This window comes from Terrapene carolina, unplaced genomic scaffold (assembly GCF_002925995.2).
Source record: "Terrapene carolina triunguis isolate 2854851 unplaced genomic scaffold, T_m_triunguis-2.0 Scaffold58, whole genome shotgun sequence".
Lineage (NCBI taxonomy): Eukaryota > Metazoa > Chordata > Testudines > Emydidae > Terrapene > Terrapene triunguis.
The window spans coordinates 76,237,216-76,257,309 of NW_020664409.1; the positions used below are offsets into that span (position 1 = coordinate 76,237,216).

The window sequence follows — 20,094 nt, forward strand, 5'->3', positions numbered from 1 at the left end:
AGCCCGGGCAGCAGCCTGGATCAGAGCGGGGAGCCCGGGCAGCAGCCCAGCTAGGAGTGGGGAGCCCAGGCAGCAGCCCGACTAAGGGGGGAGGGGCTAAGAGCACAGGCCCTCAGCTCCAGGTGGAGGCTCCTGGCTCCCAGCTGGGCTGCAGCCTGGGCTTCTAGCTCCCCACTCCCAGGTTGTGGACTTGAAAAACAGCAGTAAATATAGCCCAGGCTGTACGTCGACTTAAGTCTACTTCAGTTTGTAGGGTACACATGCCTTTAGACTATTACTTTTTTCAACTATGGCCTGTTTCTTGTCTCACTCACACCAGCTTTACAATGGTGACACTCCACAGAAATACATGGTGTTAATCAATTTACAAGAATGTAAACGAGAGGGGAATAAGGCTTGATGTTTGTGACATGGCATAAAATAGTGGATTGATCAGCTGTATTCGTACGTAACTTAGGTATTCAGTGAAAATTAGTATTTCCAGCGTTCATACTGAACTTATCAAATGACATGGCTAATATCACAATGCTTGTAAAATTGTTTTTTCCTTATACGGAATGCTGATTCACCAGACTGATTAAAATCTAAAGCTCTCTTCATATACTGTCCTGCCACAACTTACCTTACAGCTTGAAGCAGTGATCATAGAAGGAATATGGAAGTACTTCATATCCTTATTTCTGAATTAGGTCATTCTTTGGCACTACATACTAATACTGTAAATGTAAGAATTTTAATCTCTTTGTAGTGGAGTCAGAAAAGTAAAAATTTGATATAAAACACAGAGATTTGATTCATCTCCATGTCAAGATAATAGTCTCCTAGTGGTGAATTTATGGTTCTGAATAATTAAAGGAAAAATGAGTTCCCAAGAGAATAATTTTTGAGGCTAAGGTGGCGCTGGTAAATAATGAACCCATGTAACTTGTTGTGGCATCAGGAGTTATCTATCTCCTGTTCTCACCTATCTGAGAATCCGAGGAAGAATTTTGTTTTCACCCAGTTTGATTGTTTATTGGTGCCATTGTTAAAATTTAAAATGTAACCACTAGCCTGTCCAAAATGCTTATGGATGAAGAATCCAAGAAATGAGAGGAGCAGAAGGCCTACGTAGTAATATAGTCTATCCCCCTATTAAAGTAGGATTATTACCTACAGGAAATTTGAAATTCAATTTGAATTTTTGAAATTGAAAAAACTAACAAAAAAAAGTAAAGAAAAATGTCAACAAAATTCTCATGATGTTTTTTCTCTATTTTTTGACCAGATATATTGCTGTCAGCCAGTCAGTTCTACTTATACTAGTTGTTCCTTGGAACATCTGCCTCTAAAGTCAGGATTTTTTAGGCAGCCATGGAAGGGGAAAGCATGGGAATCCTGCTGTCATGGAAGGAGATGGTCACTTAGGGAACTAGGCAGCGCTACTGGCCTCTGCATAGTCAACTTTGGTGTTTGGCCTGGAATAGATGTGTGGTTTCTCTGAACATGCACTGATATAGTGGGTCAAAATTCTTTTCAACTTTTAAAGAAAGTTTAAGAGAAAACTGGGGTTGTATATTTTACCCCTTTACTAGTTTTCCCCATAAAGGAAACAATCTAGCCTGGTATTTTCAGGTCTCCCCACTCTTCTACACTTGTGAATTTTAGTACAGCCTCTCAGAATAGCATACCGAATAGATTTCCTAATTCCACAACACTTGATTTCTTGAAATCTAAAGCCCTTGTATTGTTCAGTTCTATTATTCTCATTTCTTGCTATGCAGATTTCAGGCAGCCATGGTGTGACCCAGGGAGCTCTTGGTGCCAACTGGCAGAGGGGATAGGGAATGCATAGAGTTTTACAGGGGTCCTCTAGGTCAGATATATGTATAATAGTTCACCAAAAAGTGATAATAAGGTCTCTACTGAGAGCCATTAGCCCACTGGTAGTCATAATCATTGTGAAATGTATGTACAGATAATATTTAAGGAGTCATATATCTATATTGAAAATTATGTTTTGAGGTCTTGGATTTAAAGCCGGTCCCCAGGAGGTAATTTGCCTCACACAGGTTCCTTTTAGGCAGGAGATAACAGAAATTTATCTCCCTTTCTGATCATTTGTATGTTGTCTGCCTCAAAAGGAGACCTATTTGCATACAGACCCAGTGCCAGTCAAAAGGTTGCAAAATCCACAGGAGAGAAAATCTACAGGAAGAAACAAAACAGCAGGAGTGTCCTGTTTATGAATAATTACAAAGGCTTTGTCTACACTGCAACCTGGACAACAAAACTTTTGTTGTTCCAGGGTGTGAAAAAAACACACCCCAGAATGACAAAAGTTCTGCCAACAAAAAGGGCTGGTGTGAACAGCGCTTTGTCAGCAGGAGAGCTCTCCTGCCAACAAAGCTACCACCACGCGTTGGGGGTGGAAGTTTTTTGTCAGCACGAGAACTCTCTCATGCCGACAAACAGTGGCTACACTAAGCACCTTTTAGCGGCGCGGCTGTAGTGGCACAGTGCATCGTGTAGACATAGCCAAAAGAAGACTTGTATATCTGGAGGTGGGGGGTGGGAAAAGGCACACAGTGGGTCCTTCACCTGGAAAGCAAGCTGACAGCATGCCTGTCTCATGATCCTGTTGGAATTCCCTTCCAGACCTTTCTACTCGGCTTATCCAGAACACCTCGTGTAATACTGGAAAAACATTTTATCCGGGTCTCTGGGATCCAAAAAACTCAGTTCGACTCCACTCATCACTCAGGTTACTTTGCCCACGCTAGCTAGGCCGAGACACAGGGAGTTTAGGCATAGTGTGATACTGTACCACATTTCCAGTTCATGTCACATACTACACAGTTTATATATGTCTTTCCTAGCTATTAACAGCTATACTTGCATGTAAAGACCAATCACTTTGCAGATTGCATAAGGCAAGATTATTAGTTCTGCTTACTTTAGTTTATTTAGTTTCTTACTCCCTTTTTTACTAAAAATATATTCACAATAGTTAGTTGTTTCAGCAATTACTTGTTCATGCTTGTTCAGAAGTTACTTGTTCAGGCTTGTCTTGTCTTAACTTGGGCCTGCTCATGTCAGCTAAGTTATCCCTACAAAACCCAGCCAACTTGTTTGCAAAACCCTGCAAAGATTTTGGGCCTGCATCACTCTACAAGACATGAGATTATCTAGTTAATTAAGTCTGGCTTTAGACTGCACGTTATGATTTTATTTCATATGTAACCATTTGCTATTATTTGAATCTCTGTATTTTGGTAGATAAACTTCAAAAAAGAAGGAGCATGTGGCCAGAACAAGATTTTCTAATGACCCTTGGTTCCTAGAAATCCTCACAAAAGTTCTGGCTTGAGGCCAGAAAACCAAAGCGAATGCATTGCCTTAGCAACTTAAATACTGACCTGTAGGAGTTGTGTTGCAGTAGCTCTCTGCTCAGGATTCTTCACTAAACATTTTTTCACAAAATCAGTAAACTCATCAGACCAGAGCTCCGGCTTCCGGAATGTTGGCGGTGGATTCGTGGGAATCATAAAAATAGCCTAGTTAAAAAAATTAAGACAAAAATAGAAAGGTGAAAAAAAATCAGCAAAAATCATAACACTGTAGCCAAATAAACACATGGCTTTCTCCACTTTTTTTTTTTTTTTTTTAAATCAGACTGAGAATCTGGAAGACAAATTTTAACTGGTCTAGAATTTCCAATATGATTGAGATTCAGGAAGCAAATCCATCTGCTACCAATGCAGCTATTTCCCATTAGATTTCCTCTATTTAAATTGTACCTCATTGAGCACATCATTCTTTATTTTATCTATTACTGTTATCAGTCTCGAGAGAAGATTTTGCCCTTTCAGAACCTCTTAGCAGAAATTAGGGCACTTCCTGGTTCTGCAGATATATCTAAAAATATTGCTATTGAGAACCAGATCCACTTCCCATCTCTTAAGTTAATTTCAATTTTGTACAAGCAAAATTGCTGAAGAAAGTCAGATCAATCCTATTTACTTTTGCATTCTAAAATATTCAGGTGTAATTAAACACCTTGATTCTGCCAATGTGATTTGAAACTAATTCTAAAAATGGATAAGATGCCACTGAAGGCACACTGCAACAATAAAATGTAAACAAAATCATGTCACTAGCTTACTGGTATGAAAAGGTCTTATAGAAATTGTGAAAATGGCAACATTTTATCCTATTTGTTGAAAACCACATACAGAGAAATTCTCCAGGTAGTACTCCCGGGGGAATTCTGCACCACTGCACATACGCAGAATTCATGTCCCCTGGGGATTTTTTGCTTCCCTGCAGAAAAATGACTTCTGACAGAGAAGCAAAGGAAAGTAGCAAGAACAGTCGTGGGCCCCTCCCCAGCAGCGCCAGCGCATCATTTCAGGTGTTCAGAGTGGGAATGGGGATGGCCTGGCCAGTGGCTCCTAGCCTGCACTGGGCTCAGCTGCTAGTCTGGGCTGGGGAGGACCGGACTTCCTCTTCCCTTGCAAGGAGCGGCCAGGGCTGTGGCCGGGGCTGGGACTGGGGCCAGGGCATCCAGACCCCCAACCCTGCACCCAGGCCATCCCTTACTTAGCCCTCACACTCAAACCCCACCCCAATGAGCCCCACACTCCTGCACATAGACCACCCCAATGAGCCCCCCAAACCCAGATTCTTATCCCACAGATCCTCAACCAATTGCACCCAGACCCCCACCTCACCAAGCCCCACTCTCCCCTGCTGAGCCCCCCACACCCAGATGCCCCAACAAGCCCCATATTGCCCACACACAAACCCTCCCTGCTGAACCCCAACCACCTTCACCTGGACCCCTCTACAGAGTCCCATTCCCCCTGCACCCAGAACCCACCCCCAAGGCTGTGTGCATCCATATGCCCCTACACACCAGGACCTCCCAGTAAGCCACCCACACTCAGATTATCCCACACAGAACCTTCTCACCCCACACCTGGATTCCCCCACACTAAGCCATTCCACACTTGGATCTTGCAGGGCTAAGCCTGCCTGCCCCACACCTGGATCAGGGGCCAGGGCTGGGTGTGTGTGCGAGACTGTCCCTCTTGCTCGCTATCTTGGTGCAGCTGGTGTAGTGGGGCAAGGCCCCAGCCCTTGCAATGCCAGGGTCAGGTGCAGCCTCACCGAAAAGTCTGTGTCCCCAAGGGGAGGGGGGAAGGAATGCAGGGTGATAGTCCATCTTCATGCAGCCAATGGCCTGTGCTCCCCTCTGCCATGCTGGAACCTCCACATTTATTTATTAACAAATAAAATATGCAGAATTTTGCAGAATTTTAAAATATTGTGCATAGAATTTTTATTTTTTTGGTGTAGAATTCCCTTAGGAGTACAGATGGGGGGGGAGGGGAAATCACACTATATGTCCCTTCTTTGTTCTGTTTAAGTCCAAGAGATTTTGCCACTGATTTTCATGACCCTAGATTTTACCCTAACTGAGGAGCTACCTGCATAAGAGGAGGAAAAGAAAGATTAATAGACACCTTTCTGAGGTATTAGTCTGAACTATCACCCTAATAAGATGGGGGGAAGTTTTTAATCAATGAAGTGCCATATATTAATATTAAATACGTATTGTGACAAAGTTCCTCCTCTACCTTGGTGGGTCCTGCGCTTATTTGCGGATTTGCTCGCTTCACAGATTCACCCTGTGGATCAGGAAACAGTCCAGAGACCTTCCCCTCTGGTAGAAGCTATAGTCCAGGTCAATTCCTCCTGTGTTTGATCAGGAGTTGGGAGGTATAGGGGGAACCCGGGCCCGCCCTCTACTCCGGGTTCCAGCCCAGAGCCCTGTGGACTGCAGCTGTTTAGAGTGCCTCCTGGTACAGTTGCAAGACACCTACAACTTCCTGGGCTACTTCCCCATGGCCTCCTCCCAACACCTTCTTTGTCCTCACCACCGGACCTTCCTCCTGATGTCTGATAACACTTGTACTTCTCAGTCCTCCAGCAGTACGCCTACTCACTCTCGGCTTCTTGCACACCTCTTGCTCCCAGTTCCCCTCACTCACACTTCCTTTCCTCTGGCTCCCCCTGGCTTGACTGGAGTGAGCCCTTTTGTAGCATCAGAGGGGCCTTAATTAGAGTCAGGTGCTTAACTGCCTCACCTGACTCTTAGCAGGTTAATTGGAGTCAGGTGGTCTATTAGCCTGGAGCAGCCCCTGCTCTGGTCACTCAGGGAACAGAAAACTACTTATCCAGTGGCCAGTATATCTCCCTTCTGCTACTCTGCTGTTCCCAACTGGTCTGGGTCTATCACAGTATTTCATAAATTACTGTATAGAATTACAAATAGTTGCAAAGATAGCAGCACACGGTGTATTAAAAGACCTAAGGTTTAAAAAAAAAAAAAAAAGTCATTATTCACTTCTCAAACCAGGTTCAGTTGGGATCACCACTTTTCCCCATGTAAGAAGATGGGGTCACAAAAACATAGTACTCATTCATTGTAACCATCCTACACAGATAAATGGAACTTTTGAAGAAGGGGAAGAAAAAACAAAATGAAATGACCACAGAGTGATGTAAAAAAAAAGAGACAATTTATTCTTACCATCTACATAGCATACATACCAACATTTGAAATACTGCCGGGAGGGGAGAGGAGAGAGACATTAATTTGAGATTTTCAGCATAATCCCTGAACATATTTTTGATGGTCTACGAAAGCCCAGAATCTTGTTCAAACACCTCAATCTAAAATTAAACTCATATTCTCAAGAAAAGCTGAACATATGTTGAATTTGTACAACCTAAATATTCACTATAATTTTCAGAGAATAAATATTTCAGTACCAAATAACTGATTTCAATTCAAATACTTGTATTTTATAGATCAGTTCATTATTCACCTAATAGGAAATGTACAGTAACAAATCTGGCCATTTGGTTTAACAAAAGTAATACTCCTGCTGCCATAATTCAAGTAATTTTTCTTTATTTTCTTGGAGAGGGGTACCCTACTCCAATATAAGGTATCCCCAGCCTGGCACTTGAGCTCAGATGCATGAAAGTAGTACTATGCACTACTGATAGGCCTCCACGCTGGCATTAAACTACTAGTTTGCAGTACCAGACTAATTGTTTATCAGTATAAATGAAGTACTGCTGCTATAAAGCAAAGGATGACAAACTCAGCTGCTTCTGTCCTTGAAGGTAATGATCTCTTTTGAACTTTGAGCTGCTGAGTTGTAGTCTTATCCCAAGATAATCTTAAACTTAACATGTAATTTCTGCAGTAGCTATAAGAAACACAAGGATAAAACGGTCTACTTGTAACTATTGTTTATATAGTATCATCATAAAATGAGCTAAAAATATACATCTCCTATTTGATCATAAGCACTGAACTGTGACACACAGAACAAACAAGTCTAAATATATGAGCTATCATATTTAGGGGCAAGGTTATTTTAATTAACTATATAGCAGCTATGAATCATATCAAAGAATTTACTTCTTTATAATCAACAAATGACTGACCATTTATTCTTAAATGGTTAACAATACAAGCTACCAAAGTAACTTATATATATATAAAAACTTAAACTTAGGCTCCTAGATCCATATTTAGGTACTTAAATAAAAATGGGTAATCAGCACTACTGAAAATCAGGCCACTTATTTAGGTTCTTAAACTTGGATTTAGAACCCTAAACAGTAGGCTCCTGTTTTTTAAAATCTTGACCTATTATTTCTCCTGCAATATTAGTCTGCAAAACAATTTTAGATGCACTTTTGTAATACAAAAACACTGTATAAAGACTATGTGAAATACTGTATATGCAGTACAAAAGTACATATTCAATTAAAATACAAGATCATGGTTTATACTTCGGGGGGGAACATGAAATTAAACTGTAAATTGAACCCCATCTCAATATAGGAAATACTAAAAAATAGTAGATTATTTTTCGAAAGAAAAGAACAAGATGCTTAGGCAGACAAATTATATACATACATATGTCAGTCTATATAATTTTATCTGATCTCAAAAACCATTTTGATGGAAGAATGTTAATTCTAAAGAAAGATTAGCTTCCCAGTTTATTTGTGTCTACACAACATGTTGCTTAACTACACATTTTACCATAAATCAAATGAAAAATAAATCTTCTCTAAATTCTAGTGTTCGTTCAAAACGTTGGTCACTTCCTTTTCCCAGGGCTTATACAGCTCCGTTCTTTTTTCTCTTCTCTAACTGCTCCTTCAGTCTCCTTCAGTCCTTGTTGGTGTACTGCGTGGCTCCACCTGAAGTCTTCTTCTCATCTTCATACCTTGTACTCACGCCATAGATCATCTTGTTCACCCCTTGCCCTCCCATGGCTTTAACTATCACTTTCATACACATACATACAATTGAATCTATTACACATACATACCCCTGGGCAAGTCACCCTTATCTAACGGGTATATCTATCTTAGCCACTTATATGACCCCCATTACTGTAAAATCAGAGAATAATCCTCTTCACAACATCCCTGAGGTAGGAAAGCACTATTATGTCAATTTTACATGTGAATCACTGAGATACAGAAAGAGTGAGGGAACATCTACACTACAGAGACTATACTCGCATAGCTACAGCAACATAGCTATGCCAGCATAACCCCATAGTATAGATGCAATGGAAGGGGTTATCCCATTGTTGTAGGAATACCACCTCCCTGAATGACGATTGCTTCAATAGAACCATTTTCTGTGGACATAGCTGCATCTACACTATGGGGTTAGGGTTAGGTTGGCATAATTACATCAATCAGGGTGTAGATTTTTCACCTCTCTGACCAATGTAGCTTATTGACCTAACTTTTAAGTGCAGACCAGGCCAAAGTGACTCGTGCTAGGGCAGACATGAAGTCCGTGACAGAGCAAGAAAGTGAATCCCAAGCCTCCTGAGTCTCAGGCTACTGCCTTAACCACTGGACTATTTTTCCTTTCTTCATAGCCTCCTGAATGATTTGCTATTATCTCTAGCTCAACATATCTAAACAGAGTTTATTTTCCTGCTAACACCTCTCCTCTAAATCCCTTCTCTGTTATTAACTTCACAATCCTTCATATTAACATAGACTAGCAATCTTGGAGTCACCTTTGACTCCTTTTCTTCATCCCTCACATCCAGGTTTCTCACTTACAGTCTTTAAAAGACCTTCTCTCAATCCCAACTGCCAAATCATTAATCCAACATGCTAATTACCTCATACCTTGGCTATTGTAACCATCTACTCCAGGGTTTCTCAAACTTCATTGCACTGCAACCCCCTTCTGACAACAAAAATTAATACAAGACTTTGGGAAGGGGGACCAAAGCCTGAGCCTCACTGCCCCAGGTGGGGGCACCAAAGCCAAAGTCCGAGCCCTGCCACCCCAAGCGGGGCTGTGGGAGGGGGGCAAAGCTGAAGCCTGAGCCCCACCACCCTGGAGTGGGGGCCAAAGCTGAAGCTTGAGGGCTTGAACCACGGGTGGGGGGCTGTAACCTGAGCCCAGCTGCCCAGAACTGAAGCCGAAGTCTGAGCCCCGCCACACAGGGCTGAAGCCCTCGGGCTTCGGCTTCAGCCCTGGGCAGTGGGGCTCAGGCTTCGGCTTCGGGCCCAGGCCCCAGCAAGTCTAATGCCACCCTGGCGACCCCATTAAAAGAGGGTCGCGACCCACTTTGGGGTCCCAACCCATAGTTTGAGAACCGCTGTCTACTCCCCAGCCTCCCATTTTCCCATCTCTCCCTTCTGCAATCCAACCAAAACATGGCTGACAACCTCTCCCAACCTTCCAACCCCATCTCACCTTTCTACTGCCTATTACTGCCTTCACATCTTTTCCGTATAACGTTTAAGCTTCCCCCGTTCACCTTCAAAGTACTCTGTGATTTGGCTTCCTCTGTTTCCTTTCAAGAAAATTGGAGAAACAGAACTAGATGCAACTCTCAAAAGATAGGATAGAAGATATCTTTAAACACCTCGGCAGATCTCATCCTACATTTAAAAAACATCTTGGCAGATCTCATATCTGCCATAGGATAGAGGATATCTTTAAACACCTTGGCAGATCTCATCCTACATTAAAAAAAAAAGTATTATTTTAACTTGAAGAAATTTTCACCAGTTTGTGTCTGGCTGCCCAGTGGGTGCACAGAAAGCACCTTTACATTGTGCCCTCATCTCCTCCTATATTCCCACTCCCTTTGCTTACCCAATGTATCACTCTTAGCCACTTTCTTTGGCTGTGCCTCTACTTAGACTTTTTTCCTAAAATTTCCCCATCATTATTACCACTAGTCCAGTTCCACTGGCAGTAGCAATGGTGGCAGTGCTAACATTGACAGTGCTCCAGGCAGGTCAAGATAACAGTAGTTAACATGTTAGCAGCTGCTAGCACCTTATATACACTAGTCCTCTCATCACTGCTCCCAGTGCTTGGGCTAGTAGCAGCCCAGTGGTAGCAACTGAGAGAAATTTTATTGGAGGGAGGGGGGAAATCTTAATTAGACAAGGCCTTTTTCCCACCTCATTCCTATTTTCACACCCTGTATACCTGAGAGAGATTCCCAAGTGACTTGCCCAGGTTTCAAAGGAAATACAGGGCAGAGGTAGAAATAAAACTCAGGTCACCTGACTCCTACTCTTGAGTTTTAATCATGAAAGCATCCTTCCAGGTATTCTATTTTACAGGCTAAGAGATGTCAGAGTACAAACCTTTGAGTTTAAGTTAGTCTTACTTTTCTTCAACTTAATCTGTGTTGGCCTTTGTCTTGTCTATAAAAGAGATTCCATCCTGTCCTGAACTGACCTTTCCAGTTTTATGCCTCCAGTTCAGATCTACAAATAATAGATATTTAGGAATATGTTTTCATACAGTGCTTTGGGGCAAATTCTGGCCCCCAGCTGTGGAATGAGGATTTGTGGAGCCTCTCCCCAAACAACATTTTATAATGCGGGAGGGTGCAGGATAAGTCCAGAGGATACACCACTATGCAGAACCTTTGACAATCCGTCTCAAAGTGGGGAATACATTGGACCACCTAATACTGAGTTGCTACTACAGCCATTAGACTGAACTAGTCTTTGCTGTGACTGAGTGGGATCTCCTCTGCCCCCCTACACAACTGCCCAGGTCCCAGAACGTCTAGTCAGCCCTGTGCTGAGCTGAGGATTTAGTCCTAATAGAGAGGATGGATATGCATCTGATTTTTCCTTGATTATATTTAGTATGCCAGCAATATAAATGAAGTCCAGACTGAAACCATTTTTTAGCGAAGGTTCTTTTACGGATGATTTTATTGGTGTGATAATGTAATTAGTAGAATTAGGATATGCCACAAGAAAAATGAGAAACCTCATACATCACGTGGAATTTCTTCTTCTGAAAATTTTTGTGGCTTATTCTTCCTATCATTCATGATGACACACCTGTAAATTTCACACAACCTAAGAATACATCACATACCCAGCAGCAGTTTAGCAAAGGAACCGCACCTTTCTGTTTTGTTTTCTGCTCTGAGAGCAGGTTAGGTATATTGTTTGGGCTTGAATGCTGGGTGACTGCCATAGAGCCTTTTGGGGTGTGTCTACACTGCACTAAAAATAGCAGCATGGATGTTGCTGCTCAGGCTCTCAAGCATACCTGACCCTCTGAGTCTAAGCCAAGGGTGGGCAAACAGGCTGTGTCCAGCCAGTGAGACCTTTTAATCTGGCCCTCGAGCTCCTGCCAGGGAATGGGGTCACGGGCTTGCCCCGCTCCACACAACTTCCGGAAACATCAGCATGTCCCCCCTCCAGCTCCTACACATAGGGGCAGCCAGGAGGCTCCGCACGGTGTCCCCGCCCCAAGCACCATCTCTGCAGCTCCCATTAGCCAGGAACCGCGGAGAGGGGACATGCTGCTGCTTCTGGGAGCTGCTTGAGGTAAGCACTGCTCGTAGCCTGCACCCCTGACCCTCTCCCATGCCCCAACCCCCTGTCCCAGCCCTGAGCCCCCTCTCACCCTTCAAACCCCTCAGTCCCAGCCTGGAGCACCCTCCTGCCCCCCAAACCCCTCATCCCCAGCCCCACACCAGAGCCTGCACCCTCAGCCAGAGCCCTCATCACCCCCCCACACCCCAACCCCCTGCCTCAGCCCGGAGCCCCCTTCCCTGCACCCCCAACTCCCTGCCCGGAGCCCCCTCCCACACTCTGAACTCCTCATTTCTGGCCCCACTCCAGAGCCCACACCCCCAGCCGAAGCCCACACCCCCTCCCGCATCCCAACCCCCCAATTTTGTGAGCATTCATGGTCCACCATACAATTTCCATACCCAGAAGTTTGCCCACCCTTGGTCTAAGCTCAGGTGGCTAGCCCAAGCCTCCACTGGTGCCACAACATGCAGACTGCTATTTTTATCACACTACCTCAAACCAAGCTAGTGCATGTCTTTCTACCAGGGCTGGGAAGCACTCTCCCAGCTGCAATGTAGACATACCCTCAGTTTACTGTCAGTTTGCTTTTCTTGTCACTATTTCCCCAGTACAATTGGAATGTTATTGAAGGTGTTTGGTAGTCATTTTTCTACATCTTGGTTGTTTTGTCATTTTTTGATATTGGTGATGTTGTGAGACATTTTGCCAAGTGGAATTAACAGGAACATAAGCCTTTCTGAAAGGAACAGTGATTCACAAGGACTGTTAGGAGCAAGGTATCCTTAGGCAATGTATGAAGTTATTTTTCTTTTGGCTGTTTTGGCATTGCCTACTTATACTAATTACATTATCACTTCAGTCAACAAATTTCCAAAAAATAAGCATATATAACATTCTTATGGAGATGCTGAATCACTTCAGAAAAAAATCAATTGCCTTTAAATAATTAAAAGAAAAGTAATCTGGGATACTGTAACAGTTCTTCCTTAAAGGTGACACCCAATTTAGTGAAATTCCATCAGCTTTAGAAATGTGACCCCTAAAAACCAGGCCCCTCAGCACACTAGCCTTTTAAAATTGTACCTATTTTCTTCTTTGGGACCCACCTCATAGAGCCTTGCTGCATCTTCAGTGCAAAATGATGCTGCAGCAATCTCTAAGCTGGTAACAGTAAATTTAGCCACAGAAACCAGTTGTGGTATAGAAGCAGACTATAGGGGTAGGAGAAAAGGGTGGATTATATAAAGTTTTTTGTATTTCAGAGCACATAAATGTTACATGCAAGAATGAGGTAGAGGATGCAACTAATTACCAGCTGGCCAGGGAGTGCAGGGAAATAATTACCATATTTGCCTCTGCAAATTAAATCATCATCAAAGCAGAATAAAAACTAGTTTCCTCTTTCAGAAGACTTTCACTCCACTAGTGTCACAAATGCCAATATTGATTAAACTAAAGAAGTCATTATTTTCTCATGATGGAAGGTGCTTCTCATTGAAAGTTATATGTCACTTTATACAGTATTTAAAAAGGACAGTATCAAGTAATTTAGCCCAAAATATAGGTTTTATAACATTTCTGAAGAGTTTAGTAAAATCCTTCACACTCTCACTCTCTACATTTAATGTAAGCATTCCCCAGAACTGTTTTCATCCTAAATCAAAACCACATCCAGGAAATGAAAAGGACAAAAAACTACACTTGTCTGTTTACAACCGAAGATGAATGAAATTCAGAATACTTCATCAGGTCTTGATCCTACATCAGGATCCCTAGCAAGAACACCTGCCCACTTAAGTATAGCGCCACCAATGGTTTCAATGGAATTTAAAGAGAAAAAAAATTTAGTGGAGACACAGAGTGAAACAAGTGAACATCAATGCAAATTTTTTAAAATGTTTTTGAGGGGGGGAAATGTATATAAACAAATAATTTAACATATTCACCCAATTTTATGTGCCTTTTGAACGTTTTTTAAAAGTAACAAATGACAAAACATACAAATTAAATAACATGGTATGGTATCAAAACTGTACTCAAATTGCTTTAGAATGACAAAAATATCTAACCTTAACACTAGTAGCAGAGTTTTTTACAACTGTTACCAGTAGTTTAATACCCATTAACTACTGTAAGCTTCTCTTTGGAATGATGACCTTTGGATGCTGTTTAAAGCAAAGCATGATGTACTTAAGATGGTAAAGTAATAAAGCAATAGACACAGAGAAAAGGAAATAAAGATAATGGAAACAATAGTCACATGATTAAGAGCAAAGATGGGTTATTAAAGGATAAGCAATTTATATTGAACCACACACTTAGCTATTGCCAGTAAATTCATAACATTTTGACAGTGTTACAATAAGTCAAGAATGTAAAGATCTTGATCTCAAACATTTTGCAACAGTAACTGTAATAGTGCAGTTGTAAAACTACTGTACAGAATCAACCTTCACCATCTTTTATGCTGCCACTTGTAACACAACTGCCATCAAAGTTTCATATGTTACTTGCTCCTACTGCTAAATGTGATATTTTGACTGGAATCACAACAACAAATTTCTTTTAAATTTCAAAACAATATTACCAATATGATTCTGCTTGCAGTAGGTCTCATTATAATGCCCAGTATGGATGACATGAAATAGCCTATATTCTAAAATAACAAGTAAATTTTGTTTGTTTTTATTATTTTTTGAGTAAGTATATCATATTATGAAACCCCAGGCCCTGACTCAACTTTCTGGTTCTGGCAGGGATCTGGGACAAAGCTGCTTTCATGACTTAAGGGGCAGAACTTACCAGAGTAGCAGCAATTCACCAGTCAGGCAAAGTCCAAGCTACTGCTCTTGATTGACAAACAATTTTATAACATGTGCAAATTTTCCACCTCACTATTCAACCCTTTCCACATCATTAAATATATTAAACACCGCCAGTTCCAGTACAGCAGTATCACTTGGGCCTGGTGATTTTTTGCTCTTTATCAATATGCCCTAACTCCTTTTTTGACACCTTGATCTCTGACAGTATGTCATCTTTATTACCTGAAAAGATGACGCCTGGGGTAGGAATTGCTCCAACATCCTCTATGGTGAAGTCTTAAGTAAAGAAATAATTTAACTTCTCTGTAATATCTTTATTTTCCTTAATTCCTCTCTTTACAATCTGGAAGACCAGCAGATCCACTGAGTCTCTCCCAAGAACCCTTCTTTCAATATTCTTAAATAATTCCTTGATATTTTATTGTTTGTTTGCTTGTTTGTATTAGTTTGTCTGTTTGCATTAGTGTATGTTTGGTTATTTGTTCTTCAGATTTCAACTTTTATATTTTCATCTTATATTTAAAATAGCACAATTTATTATCCTTTCTATTGATTTCATTTGGGCTGGATTTCCATTTTCTAAAGGGTATCTATATGGCTTAAAAACATATTGAACTTTGCCATTTAACTATACTGTTATATTTTTCTTCATGCTTCCTTTTTGGTTTAGGTACATACCAGGCCAAATTCCAAGCTCAGTTACAATGATATAAACATTCCTTGAAGTCAATGAGATTGCAGCAAAGTACAGATCACAATCTGGTCCTCACTGTTTCACACATCATCACGTAACTTAGATTTACCTTAACCGGTATACTAGTGCTGTTGCTACTTGTGAATGACTTTTAGAAAGGAAAAACAGAACTTATCAATAAGCTCTTTAAAAAAAAAAAAAAAGGTAAAATGTTCAAAGCTAATGAAGGAACCTGGATAAAAGGCAACAGGGAAATTATTCCATGTTGCTAGAGATAGGAAAGTAAAGGAACCTGCCCTAAGGTAACCACGTAAAGGTCTGGAACATATAGGCAATCAACTTTGATGTGGAAAGGTTTTTAGCAGGCATATAATAATAAATAATAATAATAATAAATTACAAATAACCCACAGGAGGTATAAAATCATGCAATTATTTAACAATTTATATGTATACCACTTTGTCTATTACAAGTTAACAGAACATTACAATAATCAAGAATGAAAAAACAAAACCATCAACAAGAAACCTGCCAAATGGGGTCACAACACAACAGTGAATGAGAGCAATGTGCCTTACATGGAAAAAATTATCCTTAACAGAGCTGAAATGAGCTTCAAAATTCAGACAGCCAATAGCACTATTTCATAGCAGGTCCAAGAATAAGAATAACCACCAAGAAGCAACTTAAAACCGGCTACAGATAAATTTGATGTTGCTACTCTGAAAAGTGAATCAACTTAATCCTAAAACTGAATGAGGAGAACTAAAGGAGTCGTTGAAGCAGTAATGAAATTAAAATATTTTACTTTAGATGCAAGAAATCTGATGCAGTCTGATTTTCTTACCAAAAGTTTCACTGGATTGCAGACTTACAAGATATTTTTGTATGTGCTGCTGGTTTTCACATACACTTTTGTAATATAAAACTTCATTTTGATACTGTCAGGGGACACCTGCTCTCAGAGTGATTCCAAGATTGTAAGCAGGACCGGCTCCAAGCACCAGCTAAGGAAGCAGGTGCTTGGGGCGGCCAATACAAAGAGGCGGCACTCCGTCCGCTATTGGGGCAGCCCGTCCGGGTCTTCGGCGGTAATTCGGCGGCGGGTCCCTCGGTCCCTCTCTTCCTCTGCCGCCAAAGTGCCACTGATCAGCCTTTTTTTTTTCCGCCACTTGGGGCAGCAGAAAACCTGGAGCCGGCCCTGATTGTAAGTAGGATAAATACAGCTCCCTACTACTGTAAGACCTTGCAAAATCCTGCACTCTGCTGAGCCACATGAAAGTGAAAAGTTCTCACTCAAAGGATCCATAATTACCTTGTATTTGCAGTCAACAAAAAACAGAAGATGCTTAGACAATGCTACCAATTGCCCTGTTCTCTAACCAGATTTAGAAAAACATAAAATCACTTTAATGCTACTTAAGAATCAAGTTTAGGCAGCTAATACTATTTTGAACTGGGACCTAAATGACAGAAATAATGAACGTTATACAAGATCATAGTCCTCAAGGTAATACAGTGACAGACAAAGCACTGATTAAGAGCATTCCTCTCTCCACGGTGAAACTGTGTTGTATATTACAAAGTACTTTATAAGAACAAATCATGCCACACCAGCTTGATTTCCTTCTTTGACAGGGTAACTGATTTTGGTGGATGGGGGAATGTGGTAGATATAATATACTTGGACTTCAGCAAGGCTTTTGACACAGTTCCACAAGATATTCCAATAAGTAAGCTGGAGAAACGCAGGCTAGACAGAACTACCATTAAGTGGATACATAATTGGGTAAAAAACCGCAAACAACGAGTAACTATTAATGGAATGATGTCGGATTGGAGGGAGGTCTCAAGTGAGGTTCCACAGGGATCTGTTCTGGGTTCTGTGTTATTTAACATCTTCATTAATGACCAAGATGTAGGTATAGAGAACATACTGATCAAGTTTCCAGATGACACAAAGTTAGTGGGGGCTGCCAATACTTTAGAGGATGGAGCTAACATTCAGAGGGGTCTTGATAAATTGGAGAACTGGACTATAAACAACTAAATGAAATTCAGCAAAGATAAATGTAAGGTGCTACACTCAGGGAAGAAAAACCAAACACAAATACAGAATGGGGGATAACTGGCTTGGCAGCGACACTGCTGAGAAGGATCGGGGAGATATGGTGGAACACAACCTCAACATGAGTCAGCAATGTGATGCTGTTGAAAAAAAGCAAATGCAAATTTAGGTTGTATTATCAAAGGCATAGCATGCAAGTCAGGGAAAGTGATAGTACCGTTCTACTCGGCACTGGTTAGGTCTCAGCTGGAGTACTGTGTTCAATTTTGGTCATCGATGTATAGAAAGGATGTGGAGAAACTGGAAAGGATCCAGAGGCGAACGACAAAGATGATCAAAGGGATCGAATGAAAGCCATATGAGCATATGGGTATTGGTACCTGGGCCAGTATTGGGGCCAAGAAAGTGTCAGAAGAACTAGAGGACTGGCAGGTATCGGAAGTTGGCTCCTGCTGTCTGGTATAAGGGGTCAGTGACTGGTGGGCACAGTAGTATTGGAGGGGAGCATGTCTCAGTGCCCCTTAAAATGAAGGACTCCAGTTCCTTGGAGATTAACAGATTATCATAAAACAGGAATCTGGAGGGTGCCAGAGGGCTATGGTAGTGGATAATCAGAGCTGGGGCAGTAGTAGACTCCTAGCCAGAGATGGTAACTGAGCTGGAGTTGAGGACAATACCTAAGAGTGGCTGTCAAAACAATATCTCTGTGCTTCGAACACATACAACTTGAAGAAAGAGCTGAAGTTTGGTGAGAGGATGCTCTATGGCTCCAAGAGAATGTCCGTACTGGTGCCAAGTCTTTTGTTTTAGACAAGTCTCAATGCCTGGAAATTTCTGTAGCCAGTACCAGGATGCTGCTTCTCGGCGCTGCTTGCTGACAGACTTATCAGGGTAGAATATCTTCGTAGGCAGTACTGACACATCAGTGCCCGGGTCTGGTGGAGCCTCAGCAGTACCCACCATGGGACACAAGATGTCCCTGGATTCAGCTCTAACAAGTGAAATACTCCTTCTTCTGGAGTTCCTTTCAGGGGAATGAGGTTCTCTTTTCTTAGACTGCTTCATCTCCAAGACAGCCTCAGTCATAGGTACAGGTTGAGAGGATGAGGCTAATGGGGAGGGCTGGGGGCAGGGAGGAGAGACTCGGACCCCACAGGTCTTAGGGAGCACTCCATCAGGAGGAGCTTCAATCTCACCTTTCTTCTCTTTGCAAGATCTGCTTTTAAACCCTGTACAAACCTTGCCCTTTGACTGGACATATGAGTTTCCGAGACAGCTGGAGTGCCCATCACTAACATCACTGGAAGTTAGCCTGCTGAGCAAAGGAACCAAGAAATCAGTCCCAGCAGGAGACCAGGGAGAAGAGGGGATGGTACTCCTCCCTTAATCACAAATCTGTGCCAAAATTAAATTAATAAATTAAAAACTAAATACTAAAACAAGAAAAGAAAAGAAAAGCTTCTAGGAAGCAGCAGACAGTGCAGTTTCTCCATCTTGAGCTGCCGGCAGTTGAGAAAGAACTGGAGACACGGTGTATCCACTCCTCCCTATGCACCTTCGCTGTGGAGTATGAGGATGTATAATGCGCAGGCATGGACCTGCGGATACTACTAATTTCAATCTCCAGTCAAGAGTGTATGGGCACATGCACACCCTATGGTGGAGCACATATAGAGACATATATTCGAAGAAGAGCCCATAATGTTTGAAGGCTTACAAAAGAAGAAGATTTTCAGGATGGATTTAAGTGGAGAGGAGAATGTCAGGGATAGAATATGCAGGCCATTCTAAGCATAGAAGCCAAATGAAAGAAGATATTGGAAATATTAGGAGAGACAATATAAGAAGTAGCATCTCTGGTGGAGTGAAGAGGTGAATTAAGATATAACAACAAAAAAGAGCAGATATACAGGCAGATGACTAAAAGCTAACAACAAACAAAAGTAAAACTTACTCATTTATTTGCATTGTCTAAGCTGTGAAAAAATACAAAATGTAAGCAAACATCATAAACAATGGTAAGTAAAGAGATAATATAAATATGAAATCTAGTCAGTTTTTAAACTTAACAGAGTTAAGAAGTTACATACACCATGCCTGCCCTTATGTTCTTATGCCAATATTTGTGGTTCTGCAGTTAAATTTAAAAATATGTATTAACCAGAATACCTTTTAACATGTTTGAGCTGAAGCATAGGGATTTCTAATATTTTTTCCTAAAATTAAACTGGGCTAAAACGAAATTATTCACCACCGTAGGTCGAGAATTAGCTAAGGAAGATTTTAGTCAATGACAAAAAGTGATCGGGTATTATTAGACAAGTATGCTTCCAACCTCTCTACTCCTTCAAGTGACGAGGGATAGTGTGCCCAGTGGAGGTTCTGGAGAAGGGGAAAAACCCAGAGAGGCCCCTAGTGCCCTTTCCCCATCTTACACACCCATTGTACATCCATAAGTAATTGTCCTTAACTAATCGATATTGTCTCCTGTAACTCACAAAACATTTAAATTACAGCGCATTAATTTTATTGTTAGATTAATGTAAGATTGATCTACATCATTTCCTGATAATAAATGTAGTTAACAGGT

At 41.4% G+C, this 20,094-nt stretch overlaps 1 protein-coding gene across 1 annotated transcript in view; it reads right to left on the reverse strand.

Moving 5' to 3' along the window:
* STK3 (serine/threonine kinase 3) overlaps positions 1-20,094 on the reverse strand; it is a 278,273-nt gene that overhangs the window by 155,492 nt on the left and 102,687 nt on the right. The window contains exon 7 of the mRNA XM_024215812.3: positions 3,399-3,536. Within this exon, the coding sequence (XP_024071580.1) occupies positions 3,399-3,536 (138 nt within the window). The remainder of the gene's footprint in view (positions 1-3,398; positions 3,537-20,094) is intronic.